Source organism: Dromiciops gliroides, chromosome 2 (genome assembly GCF_019393635.1).
Source record: "Dromiciops gliroides isolate mDroGli1 chromosome 2, mDroGli1.pri, whole genome shotgun sequence".
Taxonomy (NCBI): domain Eukaryota; kingdom Metazoa; phylum Chordata; class Mammalia; order Microbiotheria; family Microbiotheriidae; genus Dromiciops; species Dromiciops gliroides.
In genome coordinates, this window is record NC_057862.1 from 463,944,162 (window position 1) to 463,966,406 (window position 22,245).

The 22,245-nt window shown below is 46.0% G+C and overlaps 1 protein-coding gene across 1 annotated transcript in view; it reads left to right on the forward strand.

Moving 5' to 3' along the window:
• The first annotated feature begins 262 nt into the window (after nucleotides 1–262).
• Nucleotides 263–22,245, forward strand: part of PABPC1L (poly(A) binding protein cytoplasmic 1 like) — a 28,133-nt gene continuing 6,150 nt past the window's right edge. Inside the window, exons 1-11 of the mRNA XM_043982092.1 lie at nucleotides 263–455; nucleotides 2,276–2,469; nucleotides 7,216–7,331; nucleotides 11,231–11,370; nucleotides 11,459–11,553; nucleotides 12,393–12,530; nucleotides 17,358–17,453; nucleotides 19,558–19,833; nucleotides 20,741–20,831; nucleotides 21,054–21,143; nucleotides 21,741–21,841. Coding sequence (XP_043838027.1) covers nucleotides 263–455; nucleotides 2,276–2,469; nucleotides 7,216–7,331; nucleotides 11,231–11,370; nucleotides 11,459–11,553; nucleotides 12,393–12,530; nucleotides 17,358–17,453; nucleotides 19,558–19,833; nucleotides 20,741–20,831; nucleotides 21,054–21,143; nucleotides 21,741–21,841 — 1,530 coding nt within the window. The remainder of the gene's footprint in view (nucleotides 456–2,275; nucleotides 2,470–7,215; nucleotides 7,332–11,230; nucleotides 11,371–11,458; nucleotides 11,554–12,392; nucleotides 12,531–17,357; nucleotides 17,454–19,557; nucleotides 19,834–20,740; nucleotides 20,832–21,053; nucleotides 21,144–21,740; nucleotides 21,842–22,245) is intronic.

The window sequence follows — 22,245 nt, forward strand, 5'->3', positions numbered from 1 at the left end:
CTGCTGCTCCCTGGACGCTGCCTGGGTGAGCACTGAGGCCGGGCCTAGGGGACACGGGGTTGGAAAGGGCGCTGAAGGGGGAGGGGCAGTGAAAGGGGGGTGGTTGTGGCTGGAGGCAGAGTCGCCGGGACTCTGGGTTCCTCTCCCCCGGTGCCCTCGTTGGGGCTGCCCGGGGTCTCCACGTGCCAAGGGTCCATGCCCAGGCTGGTGAGACCTTCTCTTTCGCCCCACCCTTAGACCGTGGCCCTCCTCTCCTTGGAACATGAACGCCAGTGGCCCCGGCTACCCCCTCGCGTCCCTCTACGTGGGCGACCTGCACCCTGACGTGACCGAGGCCATGCTGTACGAGAAGTTCTCGGCCGCGGGGCCCATCATGTCCATCCGCGTGTGCCGCGACGTGGCCACGCGCCGCTCCCTGGGTTATGCCTACATCAACTTCCAGCAGCCTGCCGACGGTGAGCCCACCGAGCCCCAGGAGGGAAGCGCCCCCTTAGGCCCGGGGAAGGCGGCAAACGAAGCCCGGCGTGAGTGGGGCGAGGCGGGCAGCAAGCGCGACCTCGATCGTGCGCTCCCCTCCCCTCCCGCCCAGTGCGCCCAAGTTACGCGCTGCCGGTCCTGGTTGCCTTCTGCCCAAAGGCGCAGAGCCGCGAGGGGCCCGGGAAGGGGCCGAATCACCGCGGGTTAATGCGTGTGAGCGGGACAAACATTTCTCTGAGTCATTGCACCTCTTCGTGGGGACGGGACCTCGCGAGGCTGCCCGGCTCATACCGCTTCGGAAGCACGGTCTCCTTTCGGCTGTGGTTTAACACGAGGCCATCCAGCCCCGACTCTAGCAACCATTTCCCACCTAAAAGCTGCAATTCTCTATGGCGCCAGGATTAGGAAAACCTGCTCGCTCGCTTTTAATTTCAATAGCCAAAAATTCTGGTGGTCCCCCAAGAGGAAAACTATTGGGGGGGGGGAAGGCCCGGGGGCCTTGGGGAATGGGCGGGAGAATTCTGTTAACCAGTCTCATTGCCTGGAGAAAGTTAGAGTAAGCCACTTCTCCCTGGAAATTGGTCTTAAAAGGTGCCCTCTTCCAAGAGAAAGAAGCCAAAGATCAGCTCTCCTGGGAGAAGAGTTTTGTCCTGAAGATGTTAGGGCTCAAAAGGATTTTAGTTTGATCCCTTCCTTTTACAGATGGGGGAAAAAAAAAAACCCGAGACAAGAGTGAAAGTGATTTGTCCAAGATCAGAGTGATGCTGGTATTTTGAAAATGCTTTGGGGCAGCTAGGCGTCGCAGGGGATAAACGCTAGTTGTGTGATCTTGGGCAAGTCACTTAACCCTCATTCCCCTGCAAAAAACAAACAAAAAACGAAAATACTTACTGCTTCTGGAATTATAAGCTAACATTTATTTAGCGATTTAAGGTTTGCAAAGTGCTTTCCTTTTGTTATGCTATTTATTCCTCACCAGATCAAAGAAATTAGATAGTATTTCTAAAGTACCTATTTGGCACATAGTAGGCTCTATTATTATCTTTTTTTTTTTTTTTGGACGGGGCAGTGGGGGTTAAGTGACTTGCCCAGGGTCACTCAGCTAATAAGTGTCAAGTATCTGAGGCCAGATTTGAACTCAGGTCCTCCTGAATTCAGGGCCAGTGCTCTATCCACTGTGCCACCTAACTGCCCCTGTTTTACTTCTTTTAAACACCTTTTCTTTCCCCACAAGACCCCACAGCCTACATGTGCTTTTCCCATTCCCCTTTAAATTCCCCCCTGCTCTGCTTTCAGTCACACTATTACACGGATTTCTAGAGGGTGTTACAATTTGCAAAACATTCTCCAAAAATCCTTGAACTAGGTACTAATAATATTATTCCCATTTTACAGATGAGGACACTGAGTCTCGGGGCTTGTGACTTGCTCAGAGGCACATGCAGGTTAAGTGTCTGAGGCAGGATTTAAGCTCAGGTCTTGCCCCACAGCCTTGGTAAAGGTCTATGATGACGTGGTGATGTAGGGGAAGAACCCACTTGGGCTTAGAACCACAATTCCTTTCTCTGTCTTCTCCTCTCTAAAATCAGAGGATTGCTCTGAAATATCTTCTGTCTCTAACATTCCACCTTCTGATGTTCCTTTAAGTTGTCTAGAGTGAATGTTAATAAGGCCTATTAGACTTAACCACTGCCTCCTTTTTAGCCCTGAGCCAAAGAGGTCGTTCTTGGCCCTCTTAGCCCAGGCAGAGGGAGTAGGTAAGTTCCCTGGAACCCTAAACCCTTTCCTCTCTGTTTAGCTGAACGAGCCTTGGACACCATGAACTTTGAGGTGATCAAAGGCAGACCCATCCGTATCATGTGGTCCCAGCGGGATCCGGGGCTCCGGAAATCAGGAATTGGCAACATCTTTATCAAGAACTTGGATGACTCTATTGACAACAAGGCCTTGTATGATACCTTCTCTACCTTTGGGAACATCCTCTCTTGTAAGGTAGGTTCTAGGTTCTGATGACATTCATGCTTGTGCCCAAGGAGGAGCAGGCTACCCTAACAGCAAATGGCCAGTATGGGGCTGGAATCCTGGAGGGGAGGGGCCCTTGAGGGAAGTTTGCCATTTAACCTGTGGGATTACTGTTGGGGAGAGAGTAACATAGTAAGGGTCTGATGGCCTGAGAATTTAGCCTGTTCTGTTATTGACTTTGTAGAAATTAATCTGATTCTGTAGCTCTCTGTCAGGCCTGGCTCTTCCCCTGGTTAGCTTTGTGACCTCTCCTCTCAGATTCAGTTTTCTCCTTCCTCTTAATACATGAGATGAAATGATCTTTATACAGCTCTACGCTTCTGTGTTCTGCGATGCTTCCAGGTCTAATATTCTATTAGGATTTTCTAATACGAAGGTAGCTCTCAGGTTGATTACTAATTAATTATTTATTGAGGTTTGGAGACACCTTTTTGGAGGAGAGCTTTTAAGGGTACATTTTATTCCACAAAATCAATTTTTAAAAATCACCAAACAGCAGGTTCTTAGATTTGCTGCATCTTTCTGTCAATTGCCAATTAATGTTTAGGATATCTGCTAGAGAAGATAGGCCCCCCCCAAACCCTTCTCCTACTGAAAGTTTTATAGTAATGGGAAGATAGCACATGGATCAGTGATTGCTGACCAATTTCTTCCATTGCCTTTTTTTTTTAATATAGCTTTTTTTTTTTTTTTTGGTGAGGCAATTGGGGTTAAGTGACTTGCCCAAGGTCACACAGCTAGTAAGTGTTAAATGTCTGAGGCTGGATTTGAACTCAGGTCCTCCTGAATCCAGGGCCGGTGCTCTATCCGCTGCGCCACCTAGCTGCCCCTTCTTCTATTGCTTTTTTTTTTAAACTTGTACCATTCATGGCTTCCCACATTTTCACAATTGTTGGCTCCCATACAGGTTTCTAATCTGTTCCAGTGGTTCTTAAAGTATCTCCTCACCCAACATCTTTGCAGAGGTGGGGGCTCTGGCTGTGAAACACTGCATAGAGGGGGCAGCTAGGTGGTACAGTGGATAAAGCACCAGCCCTGAATTCAGGAGGACCTGAGTTTAAATTCGGCCTTAGACACTTACTAGCTGTGTGAACCTGGGCAAGTCACTTAACCCTCAGCGCCCCCCCTCCCAAAAAAAAAAAAAAAACCACTGCATAGAATGTCAGACTCTTTTTGATATCTAAGTTTTGCTGAACTGTTTTTCCCCCTCCCTTTTTTTATTCTTTGTTATATGAGATGGTTCTCTGGGAGGTAAAGAGGAGAGGGATCCATTGGAAAATGCAGGTGATAGACAAAAAGCATAAGAATTTATTTTTTAAAATTATTTAAATACCTACTACATGCTAGGCACTGGGGATACCAGAATGAAGCATTGTCTCCTTTCAAGGGACTTACATTCTATTGGGGAAAACAGCATGTATGTAGGAGAGTAAATGTGACATGTGCACACACATCATATATAATAGATTTATATGTATTGTGCTTTTATACATGTATCATGTATATCATGTATGTGTTGTATTTACTCATCTGTGTACACACAAAACGTATTGCATTTATGTAAATACATGTATATGTCACATATATGCAAGCATGCACATACATATGTTACATGACTTGTAAGATCTACCTATGCACATGTAAGAATAAATATGCATGTGTGTATATATATTTATATATATATAGAGAGAGAGAGAGAGGGGGAGAGAGAGAGAGAGAGAGAGAGAGAGAGAGAGAGAGAGAGAGAGAGAGAATGAAATGAGTGTGTCTTATATTTACTCTTCTGCATACATTATGTTTCTCCCTAGTTGAATATAAGTCCCTAAAGAGAGAGAAAGCACACAGGTCCTTGTTTTTTAATTTTTTAAAAAATTTTGTTGAGGCAGTTGGGGTTAAGTGACTTGCCCAGGGTCACACAGCTAGTAAGTATTAAGTGTCTGAGGCTGGATTTGAATTCAGGTCCTCCTGAATCCAGGGCCAGTGCTCTATCCGCTGCACCACCTAGCTGCCCCTTACACTGGTCCTTGTTTAAGAGCATAGGGATGAGGGATGTAATGTCCAGGGTGGCTGGAATCATAAGTTCATTAATTCAAAGCTGGAAGGAACCCAGAGGTCATCTATTCCAACCAGGCTAGGCAGCACAGTAGATAAGTGGGCTGAGCCTAGAGTCAGGAAGACCTGAACTAAAATCTCATTTCAGACTCTTACTAGCTGTGTGACCCTGGACAAGTTACTAACCCCTGTTTGCCTCAGTTTCCTCATTTGTAAAATGGGGGTGATCATAGCACCTACCTGCCAGGGTGGTTGTGAGGATCAAATAAGATGGTGCTTATAAAGCACTTAGCACAGTGCCTGGCATGTAGTAGGCATTTAAAATAAATGTTTGTTTCTCCTTCCTTCTCCCCTCAGCTTTTCGTCTGTAAGATGGGAAATCTAAGGTCTGGAGAGGTTAAGCCTGTAGGTAGTAAGTAGCAGAGGCAGAATTTGAACCCAGAGCCTCCCAACTTTTCCATGATCAGAGGCTTTCTCAAATTTGAAAAGGTGGAATGGCTCTAGCCTGTGAAGGTGTTTGCATTTTGCACTGGAGGCTAGAGGGAGCCAGTGCTTCTTGAGAAGGAGTGAGCCCTGTCCTTGAAAACGAATCAATTTGATAGTTGTGTGGAAGAGAGGAGTAGGGAGGGGCTAAAGAGAGAGCGATATTAGGGGCCATTGCAGTAGTCCGTGGGAAAGGTGGCTGTTAGTGGAAAGAAGGGGAAAGGCTTAGAGTCAGGAAAACCCATGTTCAAATTGAGCCTCAGACACTGGGTGACCCCTCTTTATACACAAGTGATCCCATTCCACCCCATCTTCTCCAGCAGATTGCCCCTTCTGTCATCTCTACTCGTCTCATTGATCTGTACAGTCTCTCCCTGTCTACTAAGTGCCTAAATAGCTCAGTTGGTAGAACATTAGATAACTGGTGGACCAAAAAAAAGTGTCACAGGAGACAGTTAGGAAATACGTGACCAGAAAAGCATGTGGACCAGTCATCTTCAGAGAGTGAAAGAGTGATGGCCCAAGTATCACATTAGTGCTTGTGTAATGTTAAAACACCTAAAAGAAAGCCTCCCACGGACTGGGTAGATCTTTAGTGGAGGATTTGCCGCAGAACTAAATGGGATGAGGTGTGGAAGGATTTGAAGTTTGCACAGCTGGAAGGACTCAATGAACATCCCTGAAATAAGGGATCCATTGAAAGGCTTTGAAAGAATGAAGGACTCACTGAGAAGGTTCTTGACCTCTGTGCCCAGCTCTATCTCTTGTGCTCTGTGAAAGGTTAAGGTGGAGAGAGAACCCTGACACCGGTTAGAATATGAGGAGTACTAGGAAATCTTGTGTTAAGGGCAATATGAGCAAGAATGCTGAGGAATTTGGCCTTTCTCCTATGGGCAGTGGGTGGTCACTACAGATTTCAGAGCAGGGTATGCGTGGGATTTTAAAAGGGTATTTCAAAAATGAATCTGGTGATAAACTGCAATTCAAATCCTACCTTCTGCTGGAAGCCTTCCCCCGTGAGATCAGCTTTTATCTAATCTGTTTTATCTTTTACTTACCTACTTCTTTGCATATCATCCCTCTTGTTAGTGTAAACTCTTCCAGGTGTGGTGGCTCACACCTGGAATTCCTCTCAGGGGAGGTTGAGGTTAGTGGATAGCTTGAGTGTGGGAGTTCTGCATTTCAGTGGGATTAGAGCCCTCCAGGTGTCTTCAATCAGTCCTATATCAAGATGGTAGGTCCCTGGCACCGGAAGTCCAGGTTGAATAAGGAAGGGCAGATTGGTCCAGGTCAGAAAAGGAGTGGGTCAGAGCCAATGTGTGGTTGAGTGGTGAGGTCTAGCCCCTGAGGGGGTACTTAATCTTTTGTTTTTTGAGGGGGGGTGGTGCGGTGAGGTTAAGTGACTTGCCCAGGGTCACACAGCTAGTAAGTGTAAAGTGTCTGAGGTCAGATTTGAACTTAGGTCCTCCTGAATCCAGGGCCAGTTCTCTATCCACTGCGCCTCCTAGCTGCCACCGGTACTTAATCTTTCTGATGATTTTTATCCCCTGACTAGCCTGCTCAGAAACCGCAGTGACTTCCCATTGCCTATAAGTGACAATTGCCCTTTGATTCTAGGCAAGATTCTGTCTTTTCCCTCCTCTCCAAAAAACAAACACACACAAAAAAAGATGCCCTTGTTTGTCAGGGACTATTTTTGCCTTGGGCAGGGGGGAGGGGATCTTCTTTGTATCCCCAAATAGTGCTTAGTATAGTGCCTGACACATAGCCAAAGCTTAATAAATGTTTGTTCATTAGCTGGGGCAAAGAGAAAGGAGATCAGCTAGAAGACCATTGTAGAAAGGGTTGGATGATACCACATTTCTATAGCATCCCAAAGCACTCTTGCATCTCCCGTATCATTTGATCCCTACAGCATCCCTGTTATATATAGTTAGAGGAGGAAACTAAGGCCAGGAGGGAGTGTAGATGACTACCCAGAATCACACAAGTCAGTGGTACAGCCGGAATGAGGCGAGTCGGACTCCTGATTCAGGGGTGACTTCTTACTATACCAAACTGGATTAGGGTGGGATTGTGGAGATGGAAGGAGAACGGGATGGATGAGAGGGACGTGACACTGTGGGTGGTAGCAATGCTCTGTGCTGTCTTCTTCCCCACGTCCCCCTCTCCCTGTGACAGGTGGTGTGTGATGAGAATGGCTCCCGGGGATTTGGCTTTGTCCATTTTGAGACTCATGATGCTGCAAACCAAGCGATCAGCACTATGAATGGGATGCTACTTAATGACCGCAAAGTGTGAGTAGCCCTTTGGGGAGGGGTGGAAAGGCTGAGGGTAGAGAAGGGGAAAGCTAACGTCTTCCCCTAGCAAAGCGGGGATTGGAACCTGGATCTTCCGTCCCTGGATTTCTGGTTGAGGTTTCTTGCCACGAAGCCAGGCTTGGATGTTGAAGGGAGACAGGCATATGTCATCGCAATGGCACAGAATCTCCAGTTAAAGAGGGCCCTCTCCTCACTCCCTGTGAAACAAGAAGCCTCTAGGGGTTTTGAGGGTGAGGTTGAGACTAAGACCTTCCTCTGGCTTATGTGTGGAGGCCCAGTGAGGGCTTCAGAGAACATTCACATTGGTAGAGTCCATCTGCCCAAACCTCCCTTCTTCCTAAGTTCCCTGTTCACATCAAGGGTACTAGCTGCCTCCCCTGAAGTCTGATGTCATCTCACCTCTGTCCTGCCCCCATCCCCTTATCCAATCAGTTGCCAAGTACTGTCATTTCTCTGTTCCTAACATCTCACCTTTTGTGACCCCTTCTCTCCTCTGACGCTGATGTGACCCTGCTGCAGGCCCTGCCACCTCATACCCGGATCATGACCGTGGACTTCTGGTGGTTTTCCCCACCTCCGGTCCATCTTCCCCCCAGCTGGCCAATCAGTGTGCCCTAAAGTACAAGTCTGACCCCATTACCTCATCTTCTCCTTTCACTTATTTCCAGTGACTCCCTCTTACCTCTGTAAGGGCTAAAATTCTAGCTAAACTATCTAAAAATCTAATGAGTGGTTGCCAATAAATTATAAGCTTTAGCAAGAGTTAGACTTCTAAGCATTTATTAAGGAGAATAAGAATTTGGTAAAGAGAGAGAGAGTGTAACGATTGGAATGACGCCACTTGCTGGAGACTTACTGTAGAAGAGTTCCGCCCATGAAGCGAAGGTCTTTGAGGGCAAGACCAGGAGTCTTTTCTTTGGTGTCAGGAAGTGACGTGGGCTAGTGGGAGGAGGAAGGAAGAGACTGGCGCTCCGTCTCGCTCTCTTTCCTTTGGACTCTGGTGGAGAGCGGAGCTAGAAATGTGCTCTCCCTTTAATAGATAGGAATCTAGGCCTTTCTCTCTCTCTTTACCAAATTCTTATTCTCCTTAATAAATGCTTAAAAGTCTAACTCTTGCTAAAGCTTATAATTTATTGGCGACCACTCATTAGATATTTTAGACAGTTTAGCTAGAATTTTAGCCCTTAACAAGAGAAAAGCCTAGATTCATCTATCTATTAAAGGGAGAATGCATTTCTAGCTCCCTTCTCCACCAGAGTCCTCAGGAAAGAGAGAGAGTCAGAGCGCCAGCCTCCCCCTTCTTCCTCCCGCAAGCAAACCTCACTTCTCTGAGGTCTTGCCCTCACAGACCTTCTCCTCATGTTGGAGCTTTCCTACAGTAAGTGTCCAGCAGGTGGCGTCATTCCAATCATTACGCCTCCAGGATCATATATAAAGTCCTCTGATTTTTTGGTCTGGTTTTTCAGACGAGTCTCTGTTTCCCTACTTGGGACATTTTCTCCGGCTGTCCCCATACCAGGGATGTTCCCCCTCCTCATTTCCTCCTCCTGACTTTGCTGGCTTCCTTTAAGTCCCAGGTAAAGTCTTCACTTCTGAAAGGAACCTTTCTCTGATATCCTTAATCTTGGCATTTTCCCTCTGATTATATCTAATTTACCCCATATGTATCCTGTTAATACGTTTACATGTTATCTTCCTCATTAGACTATACATTTTTTGCAGGCAGGAATCTAGTCTTTCTTTCTTGCTTTTTTTAATCCAGTGTTTAGAAGAGGCTCTGATATATTTTTTTGTTTTCTTGTTTAGTTCAGACTCTTTGTGACCCCATTTGGGGTTTTCTTGGCAAAGATACTGGTGTGGTTTGCCATTTCTTTCTCCAGCTCATTTTTTTTGGGTGGGGGGCAGGGCAATGGGGGTTAAGTGACTTGCCCAGGGTCACACAGCTAGTGTCAAGTGTCTGAGACCGGATTTGAACTCAGGTCCTCCTGAATCCAGGGGTGGTGCTTTATCCACTGCTCCACCTAGCTCCCCCCCCCCCCCCAGTCCAGCTCATTTTACAGATGTGGCAGCTAAGTGGTGCAGTGGATAAAGTACTGGCTCTGAAGTTGGGAAAACCTCAGTTCAAATCTCACTTCAGACATTTACTAGCTGTGTACCTTAACCCCAATTGCCTTAAAACATCCATGGCCATCTCCAGTCATCCTGATAACATATCTTGCCACTGGATCCAGATAGCTCTGGAGGAGAAAGTGAAGGTGGTAACTTTGCACAGCCCCCTTCCTCATATAAATCCAATTCAGTACAAGTTATAACATCTATCATGGTCCTCTTTGAGAATGAAGGACAGGGGGCAGCTAGGTGGCACAGTGGATAAAGCACCGGCCCTGGATTCAGGGAACCTAAGTTCAAATCTGTCCTCAGACACTTGATATTTACTAGCTATGTGACCCTGGGCAAGTCACTCAACCCTCATTGCCCCACAAAGGGAAAAAAAAAAAAGCAGGTCTAGAGATAATGAAGGACAAACAACATTTTACAGATAAGGAAACTGAGGCAGATAGGGTTAAATGACTTCCCCAGGATCACACAGCTAGTAAGTGTCTGTCTAGATGGATTTGAACTCAGATCTTCTGACTCCAGACCTGGCTGGAGTACCACCTAACTGCCTGGTACATAGTAGGCCCTTAAAAATACTAGATGATTGACAGATTTTAAGGTTTAGTTTATAAAGAGTTTTTTTCCTAACTAGACTATGAGAGTAGATATGTATTAGTCGCAAATTATAGATGAGAAAACCAAAACTTAGAGAGGAAGTATCAGCTAGTTTTTGAACCCAGGTTTCCTGACTCCAAATCCAGGGCTCTTTCTACCATTTCCCACTGCTTCTCATTGTCCCTGCCTGAGCAGCCTAATCTAATGGAGAGGTAAAGGATATATAAAAAGGATGATGTGAAAGGTGGGGGAGGGGATGGGGGAAGTAGAGGAGGAAGGGAGTGGATGAGGAGTGTGCTGGTAAAAGTTTAACTTCCAACTCTTTCCCCCCCCCCCTCAAAAAAAAATACACTTGATAACACTTTAACTTTTTTTTTGTTTGTTTGGGTTTTTTTGTTAAGGCAATTGGGGTTAAGTGACTTGCCTAGGGTCACACAGCTAGTAATTGTTAAGTTTCTGAGGCCGGATTTGAACTCAGGTCCTCCTGAATCCACAGCCAGTGCTCTATCTACTGCGCCACCTAGCTGCCCCAACACTTTAACTTTAATCTGCATTATTACCAATTTCTCCTTTGCTTTCTTAAGTATAGACAATGAACAAAACAGTAAATCAAGCCTTGATTTATAGTGTTTGCTGATTTCTGAGATGTAAACTGAACGTTTAACAGTTGGCTCTTGAGAAGCAGTTTAAGTGGGCTCCAGCCCACCCATGGAGTGGACCCTTCTGGCTGAGGGAAACTAAACAAGGCTTTATGGAAGAAGTGGTAAGGCTGAGCCTTACAGGATAGGGAATGATGAGAATGGGTTTCAGGGATGGGTAAGAGTTCTTGAATCTGCTTCTGACCCCTGTGGATTCCATGCAGAGGAGGCCCCTGGAATCCTTTTGTCCAGGCGACCTTTTAGTAGGAGATTGGCAGAAGAGGAATATTTATTGGAATAAAATAATAATATGGAAATAAGAGGAGGGCCAACCTTGGTCCCTTTCTTCCTCGCCTCTCCTGCAACTTTGGAATCTCTGGGAGTGAGAGGCAGAGCCGGGGGTGGGGAAGGGGCTAGTTAGAGAAGATATTTCCAAGGAGGAGCCTTGAAAGATGGGGAGACATTATGTGGGTCTGAACTTCTGGGAGAGACAAGGGATTGACTTTGAGGGTTTCCCCTTGGCAGTTACGTGGGTCACTTCAAGTCTCGGCAGGAACGGGAGGCAGAGTTGGGGGCCCGAGCACTAGAATTCACCAACATCTATGTCAAGAACTTCCAGGAAAACGTGGATGATCATTGTCTTCAGGAGCTCTTCTCCCAGTTTGGTAAGAGCCTGGGACTTGCTGGACAGGTGGAAAGTCACACTGGGCCCTCCCAACCCACAGAGTGTGACTCCCTATTATCTATTCTCAGGAAAGACTCTAAGTGTGAAGGTGATGGTAGATGAAAATGGCCACTCCCGAGGCTTTGGTTTTGTCAACTTTGAGAAGCATGAGGAAGCTCAGAAGGTGAGGAGCTCCATTCCTTGTGTTGGGATGGGGGAAGGAATAGAAAGGGAGTTCCCAGTGGGGGCCCCTTCTCATGAGATCTGGAAGATATAAGTATTAGATGCCCAGCCTGAATTTCCTTTGTAGAGATAGTGGTCTTGGCAATTGTTCCATTGTGGCCACCAACATGGCCTAGTAGTCTTTGGCTTCCCATGTTCCATATCCTCCACCTTGACTTCCATAGACTCCTGGAATATGGAGAACCTCAAATGACAGAGCTAGAAAGGTAGCATTTTGTTTTGGGAGAGGGCCCAGTCCTGTGATTCTTACTGTAGGGAACTCTGTTTGAAAATGTTCTCCAAGTATGGTACAATGGAAAGAGCCCTGTAGTCCCAAGTTCTGGGTTCAGATTCCGCCCCTGATGTTTACTCAGCAGTGTGAACTTGGGCAGATCTCTTCATTTCTGAATACCTCAGTTTCCTCTCCTGTAAAATGAGGGGGTTTCTGAGGTGTTCCTTTAACTCTCACTCTGTGAGCCTATGAATTCCCTACAAACTAGGGTTCTAGAAAGTTGCCTAGAGCCCTTGAAGTAACTTGGTCGTGGTTAGCCAGGTCTTCCCAACTTCCACGCCTGGCCCCCCATCCTACAATGTCCTGCTGCCTCTCAGAGGGATCTTGGTGACCAAGGTGGGACTGGAACCTAGGTCTCCTAACTTCTTGTCCCATGTTCTTTTTATTTTGCCATTGCTACTTCCCTAGCAATATGGAAGCTGGGATGGGTATGTTCTTTCTGGGAGGGATAGAGGCAGGGACATGGAGAGGGTGTAGTTCTTAAGCACTGACCACTTTATCTTCTGCAGGCTGTGAATAGCATGAATGGGAAGGAGTTTGGAGGTCGGATCCTGTATGTTGGACGGGCCCAGAAGAGGGCAGAGAGGCAGGGTGAGCTCAAGCGTAGATTTGAGCAGATGAAGCAGGAGAGAGTGAACCGCTACCAGGTAAGGGGAACCTGCACAGAGGAGAGGACTTGACCAAAAGTGATTGAGGAAGTTTATGGAGAGGATCACTTGAGCTGTTGGGACAGGCCTGTGCCTTGGCCCAAAAATGAGTGGTTGGTGAAGAGTCAACAATCTCTTCCCTCTTGGTGTGGATGTGGTGGGTTGGTGGTTAGGGGAATACTGTAATTGTAGGTAGAGGGCATAGTAATGGACAGGTAAGATGATTGGAGTACTGCGAGGAGGTTTGGCAGGGAGGTCAAGAAGTCAGCAGTCAATTTGCATGCTTGAAATTATCAGAACTTTTTTTTTTTCGGGGCAATGGGAGTTAAGTGACTTTCCCAGGGTCACACAGCTAGTAAGTGTCAAGTGTCTGAGGCAGGATTTGAACTCAGGTACTCCTGAACCCAGGGCCGGTGCTTTATCCACTGTGCTATCTAGCCGCCCCCGAAATTATCAGAACTTTTAATCTTATGGGTACACAAGTTGCCTCTCACTGTTCATGATGATGATGGTGGTAACTAGCTTTTATATAGCTCTTTAAGGTTTGCAAATAACATTTCATTTTTATCCCACAACTACCCTCTGAGGTAGGTGCAATTATTATCCTCATTTTACAGGGAAGGAAACTGAGGCAGAACTTAAGTAACTTGCTTAGGAAGTATCTCAGGCATGATTTGAACTTGGGTTTTCCTGATTCCCAGGTCCAGCCCTCTATCCACTGGACCACCTCACTGCCTCTTGATGAGCATAAGCAAAAAGACTGCCAATGAAAAATATGGTTTAGGATTAAGAAACAAAAGATGTCAAAGGTTTATAACCCATCAGGTAGTTTATTAGGCACAAGTTGTTTGCACTGGAAGTACAACGACCAAAAAATGAAAATAATTCTTGCCCTCAGGGAGCTTACATTGCTCCTGGGTGGGGGGGAGGGAATACATTCATAGATAAGGAAATAAATACATAGAAAATAATTGCACAGTGGTCAGGGAGGGGAAAACAACAACGGGGAGATGAGTAAAGGCATCTTTTCTTGGAGAAAGAGAACTTGAGTTGAGCCTTGAGGGGAGTTGGGGTTTCAAGAAGGGACAATAAGTAGGGAGGACATAAAGATGGGAACAGTGTCATGGGTCAGGGAATAATAAAGCAGGCCGTCTGGTTGGAGTGTGGAGTGTGTGAGGGTGAGTAATGAGGAATAGGTAAGATAGGCTGAGGCCACGATGAAGGGGGTGAAAAGCCAAACACCAGTTTGTGTTTTGTTTGTAGACATCCTATGTACAGTGGCATGGGAGCCACCAAAGCTTTTCAAGGGGAATGACGTGATCAGACCTGTGCTTTTAAAAATATCCATTGGTAGGGGCAGCTAGGTGGCAAAGTGGATAGAACACTGGCCCTGGATTCAGGAGGACCTGAGTTCAAATCCAGCCTCAGACACTTGACACTTAACTAGCTGTGTGACCTTGGGCAAGTCACTTAACCCCAACTGCCTCACCAAAAAAAAAATGTGTATATATATATATATATATATATATATATATATATATATATATATATCCATTGGTCATCTATGTGGAGGATAGCTTGGTGAGGTGAGGGACTTGGATGGGTGCGGGGAGACCTTTTAGAGTTTGTTGCAATCATCTAGGTAGCCCTATGAGTAGGAAAAAAAGAGATGAATGAGAGAATTTTGGATTACTCAAGTCTCACATATTTTGAATGATTTCCTTAAGAAGAAACTGAATGTGGTGAGCACCAAATAGTATTAACAGAAAAAAGAGAAATGGACTGTATTTTAAAAGGAAATAAACGAGTTTGCTATATGGGAGTCATTTTAGAATCAGTTGCCTTGGGCAGCTAGGTGGCACAATGGATAAAGCACTGGCCCCGGAGTCAGGAGGACCCGAGTTCAAATTCGGCCTCAGACACTTGACACTTACTAGCTGTGTGACCCTGGGCAAGTCACTTAACTCTCATTGCCCAGTAAAAACAAACAAACAAAAAAAAAGAATCAGTTGCCTTAATGCAATCAAATCATCAGCAACAGGGGTCAAAATCAATACCTAATTAGAAAAAAAACTACAGCATGAAGTTATAACAGCTTCAACCTATCCTATCGATTTTTTTTTTAATGGGAGATAAAGGAAGGAAAAGACTTGGACTCTGATAATCACTGTTTCCTATGAAACTGACACGTTATAAGAACATCAGCAATTCTGACAAGAAAGACACCAAAAAGCACTCAGAAATCCAGACCTTGGCCAACAAAAACTGTATCTCTCTGCTCGGCAGAAAGACATGGTGACCAAGAACAAAATAAATTTAGGAACTCGTCCACAAAATGTGGTAAGAGTGGTTTGGTGGAAAATAATCCTCAATGTCTACTCACAAATTAGCCAAGAGCAATGTGGAAGGGAGATGAGTGTTAGCAGAAAGCATAGCTGTGAATCCAACTGAACCAGGCTATCCCTAAAACATTCCAGTGAAAACTGAAAGGAAGACAACAAATATACAAAAATAGCAACATCTCTGCCAACATATTAATAACTATTTTAGTCAGTAACAATGGAACCAATACATTTCAACTCCTCAATGCTGATATGAAGGATAGAAGATAACTAAGAAGATGAATTCAAGAAGAGTGTCTAGACCAAGTGCATGCTGAAAAATCCATGCTGGAGACAATTTTGAAAATTTTGAGGGATCAGTTTTCAAAATAGGTGAAGGGGAAATGAGGAATGTTTGGGGTGAGGGAAAGTGATATCCCAAAAGTGATGGTATATGCCCCAAAAAGTGATGGGATAGACATCAGTAAGTACCTTACCTATATATTTGTTAATTTTCATGAAGTCTCCGAGAGTAATAATAGACATTTATGTACTACTTTGTGGTTTACAAGATTTATATATGCTTCATTTGAACCTCTTAACAACATAGTGAGGTAGGTGTCCTTTACAGGTGTTACCTTTTACAGATGAGGAAACTGAGTGTAGGAGAGATTACATGAGTTGACCATAGTCAGAGAACTAGTAAGTTGCCTAGTTCAGCACTTCGTACAATGTCACATGAACGTGTCTTTAGGGTACTCTTGAAGAAAACGTGAAATGGGAAGGGATTGACTTTGGTGGACATTTTTAGTCAAACAATTGACTGAAAGATAAGAGAATAGTGCGTTTGCTTACAAAAAAAGCATTTGACTCAGTTAAACAGAGTTGCCCTAAAAGGGTGAAGCACAGTCACGGAGACTGTCCAGGGCAGTGGGCAGATGGAAGAAGGCAGGCTTCCATGGAGGTGGTGAGCTCTGCCAGATGCTCCTGTTTGCAGATGTTGACCTGATTGCTTTGGCTCCCCCAAAACCAAAATTTGGGATGACCCAGAGGGTGGCAGAGACATGGCCAGTGGACATAAATAACCCACTGTAGCATATTTCCAGTAATAACTTGGGTACCAGGAGTGTCGAGATCTTTCTTCTAGGAAAGATGAGATGAACCAGTCACATAGTAAGATTGAGGATTACCTCTTGGTTTGCTCAGGAACTACATTGTGCAAGCGTGATGTTAAAATAAACGCCTTCAGAAAAGCCTCCATCCAGCATGTCAGGTTTCCCCTTTGTTTTTCTGTTTTATTTTTTAGTGAGGTAATTGGGATTAAGTGACTTGCCCAGGGTCACACAGCTAGTAAGTGTTAAGTGTCTGAGGCCGGATTTGAACCCAGGTACTCCTGACTGCAGGGCCGGTACTCTATCCACTGTGCCACCAAGCTGCCCCGAGGTTTCCCCTTTGTGAAGAACATAAGGCATGGCAGTGATATGGTCACATTTCTATCACTGGAGGTATACCAACCCACACTGTTAAAGCCACAGATCAGTTGAGTTATACCTATCTCTGCCTTCTGCCTATTTTCCAAACCAGCCCAGGACGTGGTCTGAGTAGAGAGTAGGGGGCAGGAGAACTCTAGACAAGGAGCCTGGGGCTCTAGATATGGACAGACCATTTTCTCTGGGCCCAAGTTTTCTGCTCTGCAAAATGAGGGGATTTGGATTGGATGATTTCCAAGATTGCTCCCAGCTGATCCTCTGATCCCTAAGAGAAGGACCTGCTTTTTATCCTGGTGGTGTAAAGGCCTAAGGGCTCAAGCAGGGAATCTGTCCATGGCACATCTGGTTCTGATAGATGCACATGTATACCCACCAGGGCAGTGTATATAGTTCACATGCTTTGCTTTTGTGTCCAAATGTCCAGAAATCCCAATCCTTCCCTCCGTCAGCCCCCCAAAACCTGCCCACTCAATACCTACCTTGGCTTATCTTTCCAGATTGGGATATAGAATGAATGGGCTGAGATCTGTCCTTTACTGTTAGCAGCATTGAGTTACATGTTGGGGGTCAGGGAGTGTGTTTGGGGCTTGAGAAGAAGCTGAATTTGAACCCTGGTTTTCTAGCTGTAAATCCCACTCTTCTTTCCATCGTACTCTTCCCATCCCAGCTTATCTGTCTGTCTCATTCCTCTCAGTCGGTGCTATAGATATAAGCTTATTCGCAGCGACTGGTCGAAGAGTTGCCAACAAGAGATTTCAATTTTTAGCAGGTGACTCCTAGACATAATGCCTTAACTCTGAACTTGAACGTTTTCATTGTCAGGCATCTGCATTCCTCTGCCTAGGGCAGGCTAAGGAAGGAGGGATTCGTGGGTTTATGCCTAGGTTTCTACAAGGGAGAAAATGATATCATTGGGGAGGGCATAAAAAAAGTAGCCAAATTACCTTCCTTAGGGAGCTGAGAGAGGTGGTGGCTGTTAGGCTCTTGCCTAAAAATCCCTGTCTTTCCTTTTCCAGGGTGTGAACCTGTATGTGAAAAATCTGGATGATGTCATTGATGATGAGAAGCTACGGAAGGAGTTCTCTCCATACGGCGTGATTACCAGTGCCAAAGTAAGGACAACCTTAGGCCACAGGAGTGGGGGGCAGCAGGGAGATGAGGCCACCATTCCCTCCACTTCCAGATTGAGGGTGGAGATATTTGGGTATTTGAGGCAGAAAGGGCCTGAACCTTATGCTAGGCATAGAAGAAGGGAAATGAGTAGTCCTTGCTGTAAAGAGGGAATAATCTACATTATGATGAGTCTGACTCCTGGTTGGTAACTCTTTTATTTGGCTAACCCAAGGTGGTTGTGGTCTCATGTGGCCTCAGGCCCCAGCATCCTGGCTCCCAAACCTGGCTAGCTACCATATAAGTAGAGGTCCCAGATTATTATATGCTGTTTGTTTAAACTGAGGGATCAGGCCAGAGATTGCTTGGAAAGAAACACTCCCACTTTTGTGGAGGGTAAGGGGAAGAGGGATCTTCGTGGGGCAGTTGGTGATATGCCAATTCCAGACTAATATTTTAGGGTCCACAGTCAGTATGATAGGCCAGGGTGTCTCCAGCTCTCTATATGACCTATTACCAACCATGTAACCAGGGCCTCTTACATGCCCAGCCCTGTGCTAGACATGGTACGGAGTCCAAGAGAAGGAAAGGACAGGGTTGCTGCCTTCACAGAGTTCATAGCAGATTCATAGAATGTTAGTTATTAAACCTGATGGTGTCTTATGTCATAGAGGAAACAGAGGCCCAGATCAGGTCAATGACTTAATAGTAGAAAAAGCCAAGACTAAAACCCAGCTCTCCTGACTTCCTGTCCTGAGGCTCCTTAAACCATGCTGCCTTTCATTATCACTGTAGCTGAAATAAGATTAGTATAAAAATTTTCAAACCAAAACGGATACAAATTCACTTAAGCAAAGAGGTAGTGATTATAAATTCAAAAGGCACTCAGGCTAGATCTACCTGGGCTTCTGTTCCTGGCCCTCACTAGTTGTATGACCTCGGGAAAGTCACATCCTCATTTTACAGAGGGGGGAATGACCCTTACTAACCTCTAAGGGCTGTTTGTGAGGAACAGATGAGCTAATGGGTATGAAAGTGCAGCTCACAACACTCTGTGGTCTGAACCAGATTGAAATGTAATTGGAGGGAAGCAGCTAGGTGGTGCAATGATTTATCCATTGGATTCAGGTCCAGGAAGACCTGAGTTCAAATTTGGCCTCAGACATTTGACACTTACTAGCTGTGTGACCCTGGGCAAGTCACTTAACCCTCATTGCCCTGCAAAAAAAAAAAGAAATGTAATTGGGAAATATATAACAAAATAAATAAAAATACTATAAAACCTAGATAAGATTACATTCTAAAACTAGGTCACCATGTGACCCACAGGAATCCTTCTGTCCAGATTAGTGACCTCTGCTTCTGTCTGAGCTTGACACCACTAGTGTTGGCCTAAGGCATTAGAGGAACAGGGGGTGGAACCATAGTTATTCACATGACTCTAGAATAAGATTCCCAACCTTTTTGATAAAGGAAGGCTAAGATCTGATCTCAGTCTTTGACATGCATGATCTTGGACTAGTCACTTAAATTCTCTGGGCCTGTTTCCTCCTATAAAATGAGGGAGTTCAGTGCATTGCCAACTGACATTCTTTGAGTCTGGGATGAGACCTACCAAGCAGGAGACGCTAAGCTGTAGTCTTGTTTACCATATGCCACCCTCATGAAAAGATAAGGCCCGAGTCCTTGAGGAACCAGAGCAGAGCCAGCCAGCTGTGGTGTGAATCAGAGCAGGGAGGGCTTGAGGGGGCTCTTGTGGGCCACACTCCCTGAGCATCGCCCCAGCCTGTGCTCATTCTTTCCCTCTACCCTGAGCTCCTTTAGCCCTACTTCTCAGGCCCTTTTGGGGGCACTGAGCAAAGTCAGCCTGGGATTATGAGGGAACTTTGCATCTGAGTATCTCTGTAGCCAGATCAGGAGCTCCTTGACAGTGAGGGATCCATCTTTATCCAACTTGCTGTCTGTGCCCAGCCCAAAGTTTTGCCCACTGGTAGCTTTTTAGGAAAACCTCATTGGCTGATACACCGAACCTGAGGGAGGAGGGAAGCGTGGCCTGGGGATCCCTTCGGCACGCCCACAGCAGATCTTGTCTTGTCTTGTTTCTAGGTGATGACAGAGGGTGGCCACAGCAAGGGGTTTGGCTTTGTGTGTTTTTCCTCCCCAGAAGAGGCTACGAAGGCCGTGACCGAAATGAATGGGCGGATTGTCAGCACCAAGCCCCTCTATGTGGCCCTGGCCCAACGCAAGGAAGAGCGGAAGGCCATCCTCACCAACCAGTACATGCAACGTATCTCCACCCTCCGGAACATGAATGGCCCCATCTTTCCCCAACCCACCAATTATTTCCTGCCTGCTATCCCCCAGGTGACCGCGATCTTCCAGGTATTCATCTTTCCCCAGGGACTGTGGGCGCACACTCCTTTTGTTCCCATGGATTCACTTTTTCCCCCTGGGCTCTCTACTTCTAGAAATGAAAGGGACCTTAGAACATAAGACATCAGGGCTTAAAGATTATCTAGTAAATTCAAAAAGGCAGGAACTAAGGTCCAAGATTAAAAAATAAAAATAAAAACAACAGCCAAGGTCATGCAGCAGTTTATTGGCAGAACCAGGTCAGAATGAAAACCCAAGTTTCTTCTTGGTCTGGTGTTATTTCCTTTCTAGCCCACTGTTAAAATAGTATGATCCTATATCATGGTGTTTAAACCAAACTGTCTGGCTTTAGAATGATAGATGGGCAGCTTAGCCACCTGTCTCATTTTAACACTCTGGGAATAGCAGACAGGTGAGTACAGGCCTCTTCCTGTGGTAGGTGGTAAGAGTGGACTGAGTCACCTATTTGCCTGTTTAAGCAAGAGTTTTAGGAGGAAGAAGAGAGTCCTGAAGGGTGAGGAGAGAGAGGATCTATGTAGTCCGTACTCTACAGTATACTCTGCCTTTGTGGGGATAACCCAAAGGACTGCCTCCAATGGCTCCTACCTTTCAGGAGCTTCTGGCCTTCCCTGGGCACACATCACGTGTTTCTGGCCCTTCCTTAAGGGAATCCCTGTCCCAACTCCTGTTCTGTGTTGTGGCCGCTGGGCTTACTAAGAGGCAATAGGGTAGAAAGAGCCCTGGATTTGGAATCAAGACCTGGCTTCAAATTCCAGGTCTGCCATCTATTAGTTATGTGACCTTGGTCACATACCTTCCTCAGGTCTGTTTCCTCTCCTATCAAATAAAATTGGGGTGGGCAGTTTGGATGGTGTCTAGTTGTAAGTCCTGTGATCTGTGCTCACTGTCCCCACAGCCTCCTACCCGAGCAACCTTCTACAGTCCCAGCACCGTGACCCCCATTCAGCCTGCCCCGAGGTGGACCAGCTATTCTCCTAGGTCTTCGTGTGAGTGTTTTCCCCCCATGCCTTTCTTCCACCTGGACCTCTTTTCTCTACCCCCTGTCCCTTTTTATCCTCTTTAACTTGTATCCCTTGTGTAGCCATTGTCTGGTTCTTCCCTCTGTCCTTTCACTTCTCCTTTTCCCCATCACTGACTTCTGCCAGGAGCCTCCGGTTTTTGGCATGGTACAAAGTGCCTGCCTTGATCGTTTGGTCTTTTCTTGCCAGCCACACCCCGGCGCTCCATCTCCAACGTCAGTACTGTCCGGCAGGCCTCTACCCAGGTGCCCCGGACAGGGCCCCACACGCAGAGAGTGGGTAAGTTGAGACTGTCACTTCCTCCCATCATGGTGATGTATAGACCCCCTTGGAGGGCAGCAAGAAGGTTCACTTTTGCCCAAAGGTGAATGTGGGGTTCTTTGAGAAGGACCAGATCATCTGCCCTTTGTTTTTCTGGGGACAAGAATGTAACTGCTTCTCATCCACAAGTCTCCCTATGATGATGGAAGGAGCTTGGTTTGCCTCGGCATTCCTGATGGATAGAGTGGTCCCCTCTTAATGCTCCCTTCCTCCAATCCACACCCTCTTCCCCATGCTCACCACCAGCTGGCAGGTCCATATAAAGAATAGGCCATCTGGGGCAGTCCCTGTGGATGGCTTCAGGTGCAGGTTCACAGACCACTGGTTGGGAAACTATAAACTGTAACCTCCTTGAGGCAATAATGTCCTTATTTGGGCCTTTTATCCCCAGAGCCTTGCACAGTGCCTGGGATACAAAGTAGGTGTTTAATAAGTACCCATTGACTTAACCTGTAGAAGGGATTTCTATTCAGGCAGTGGACTAGCTGGGTTCAAGGTCCTTTCCAAGTCTGAGATGCTTTGATTCTTAACGCCCCTCTTTTTTATGTATTACAGTCAATATTGGGACCCAGACCATGGGAACTGGGTGTCCAGGCTCCCCAGGCCGAGCCATGGCACAATACAAGTACTCCTCAGCCATGCGTAATGCACATCAGGTAAAGGCTTTGTCCAGGTTCTCAATTGGTCTAAGCCCAGGCTTTCAGAGGCATGCTGGGTTGCTTCCTTGCTTGGTACCTCAGTTTCCACACTTGCAATTTGGCTATTATATTTTTGTACTTTTTCTTTCACTCACAGCCTGTTTGTCCAAGCCAGTTTGTTCAAAATGTTTCTCAAGAGTCACCTCTTCTAGGAATTCTTCCAAGTTGAAACTAACCTAATTGATCATTGCTTTTGTGTCCCCAGTAATTATGAAAGAGCTGGGAAGGGCTTTTTACAACATAGGTTCTTAACCTTTTTAAAAAAACTCATGGACCTCAGGGTAAGAGTGAGTTTTTGAATCTCATCCCATTTCCCTAGTGGAGGAAGAAACTGAGGCTTCAAGGCTCAGTGAACCTACCCA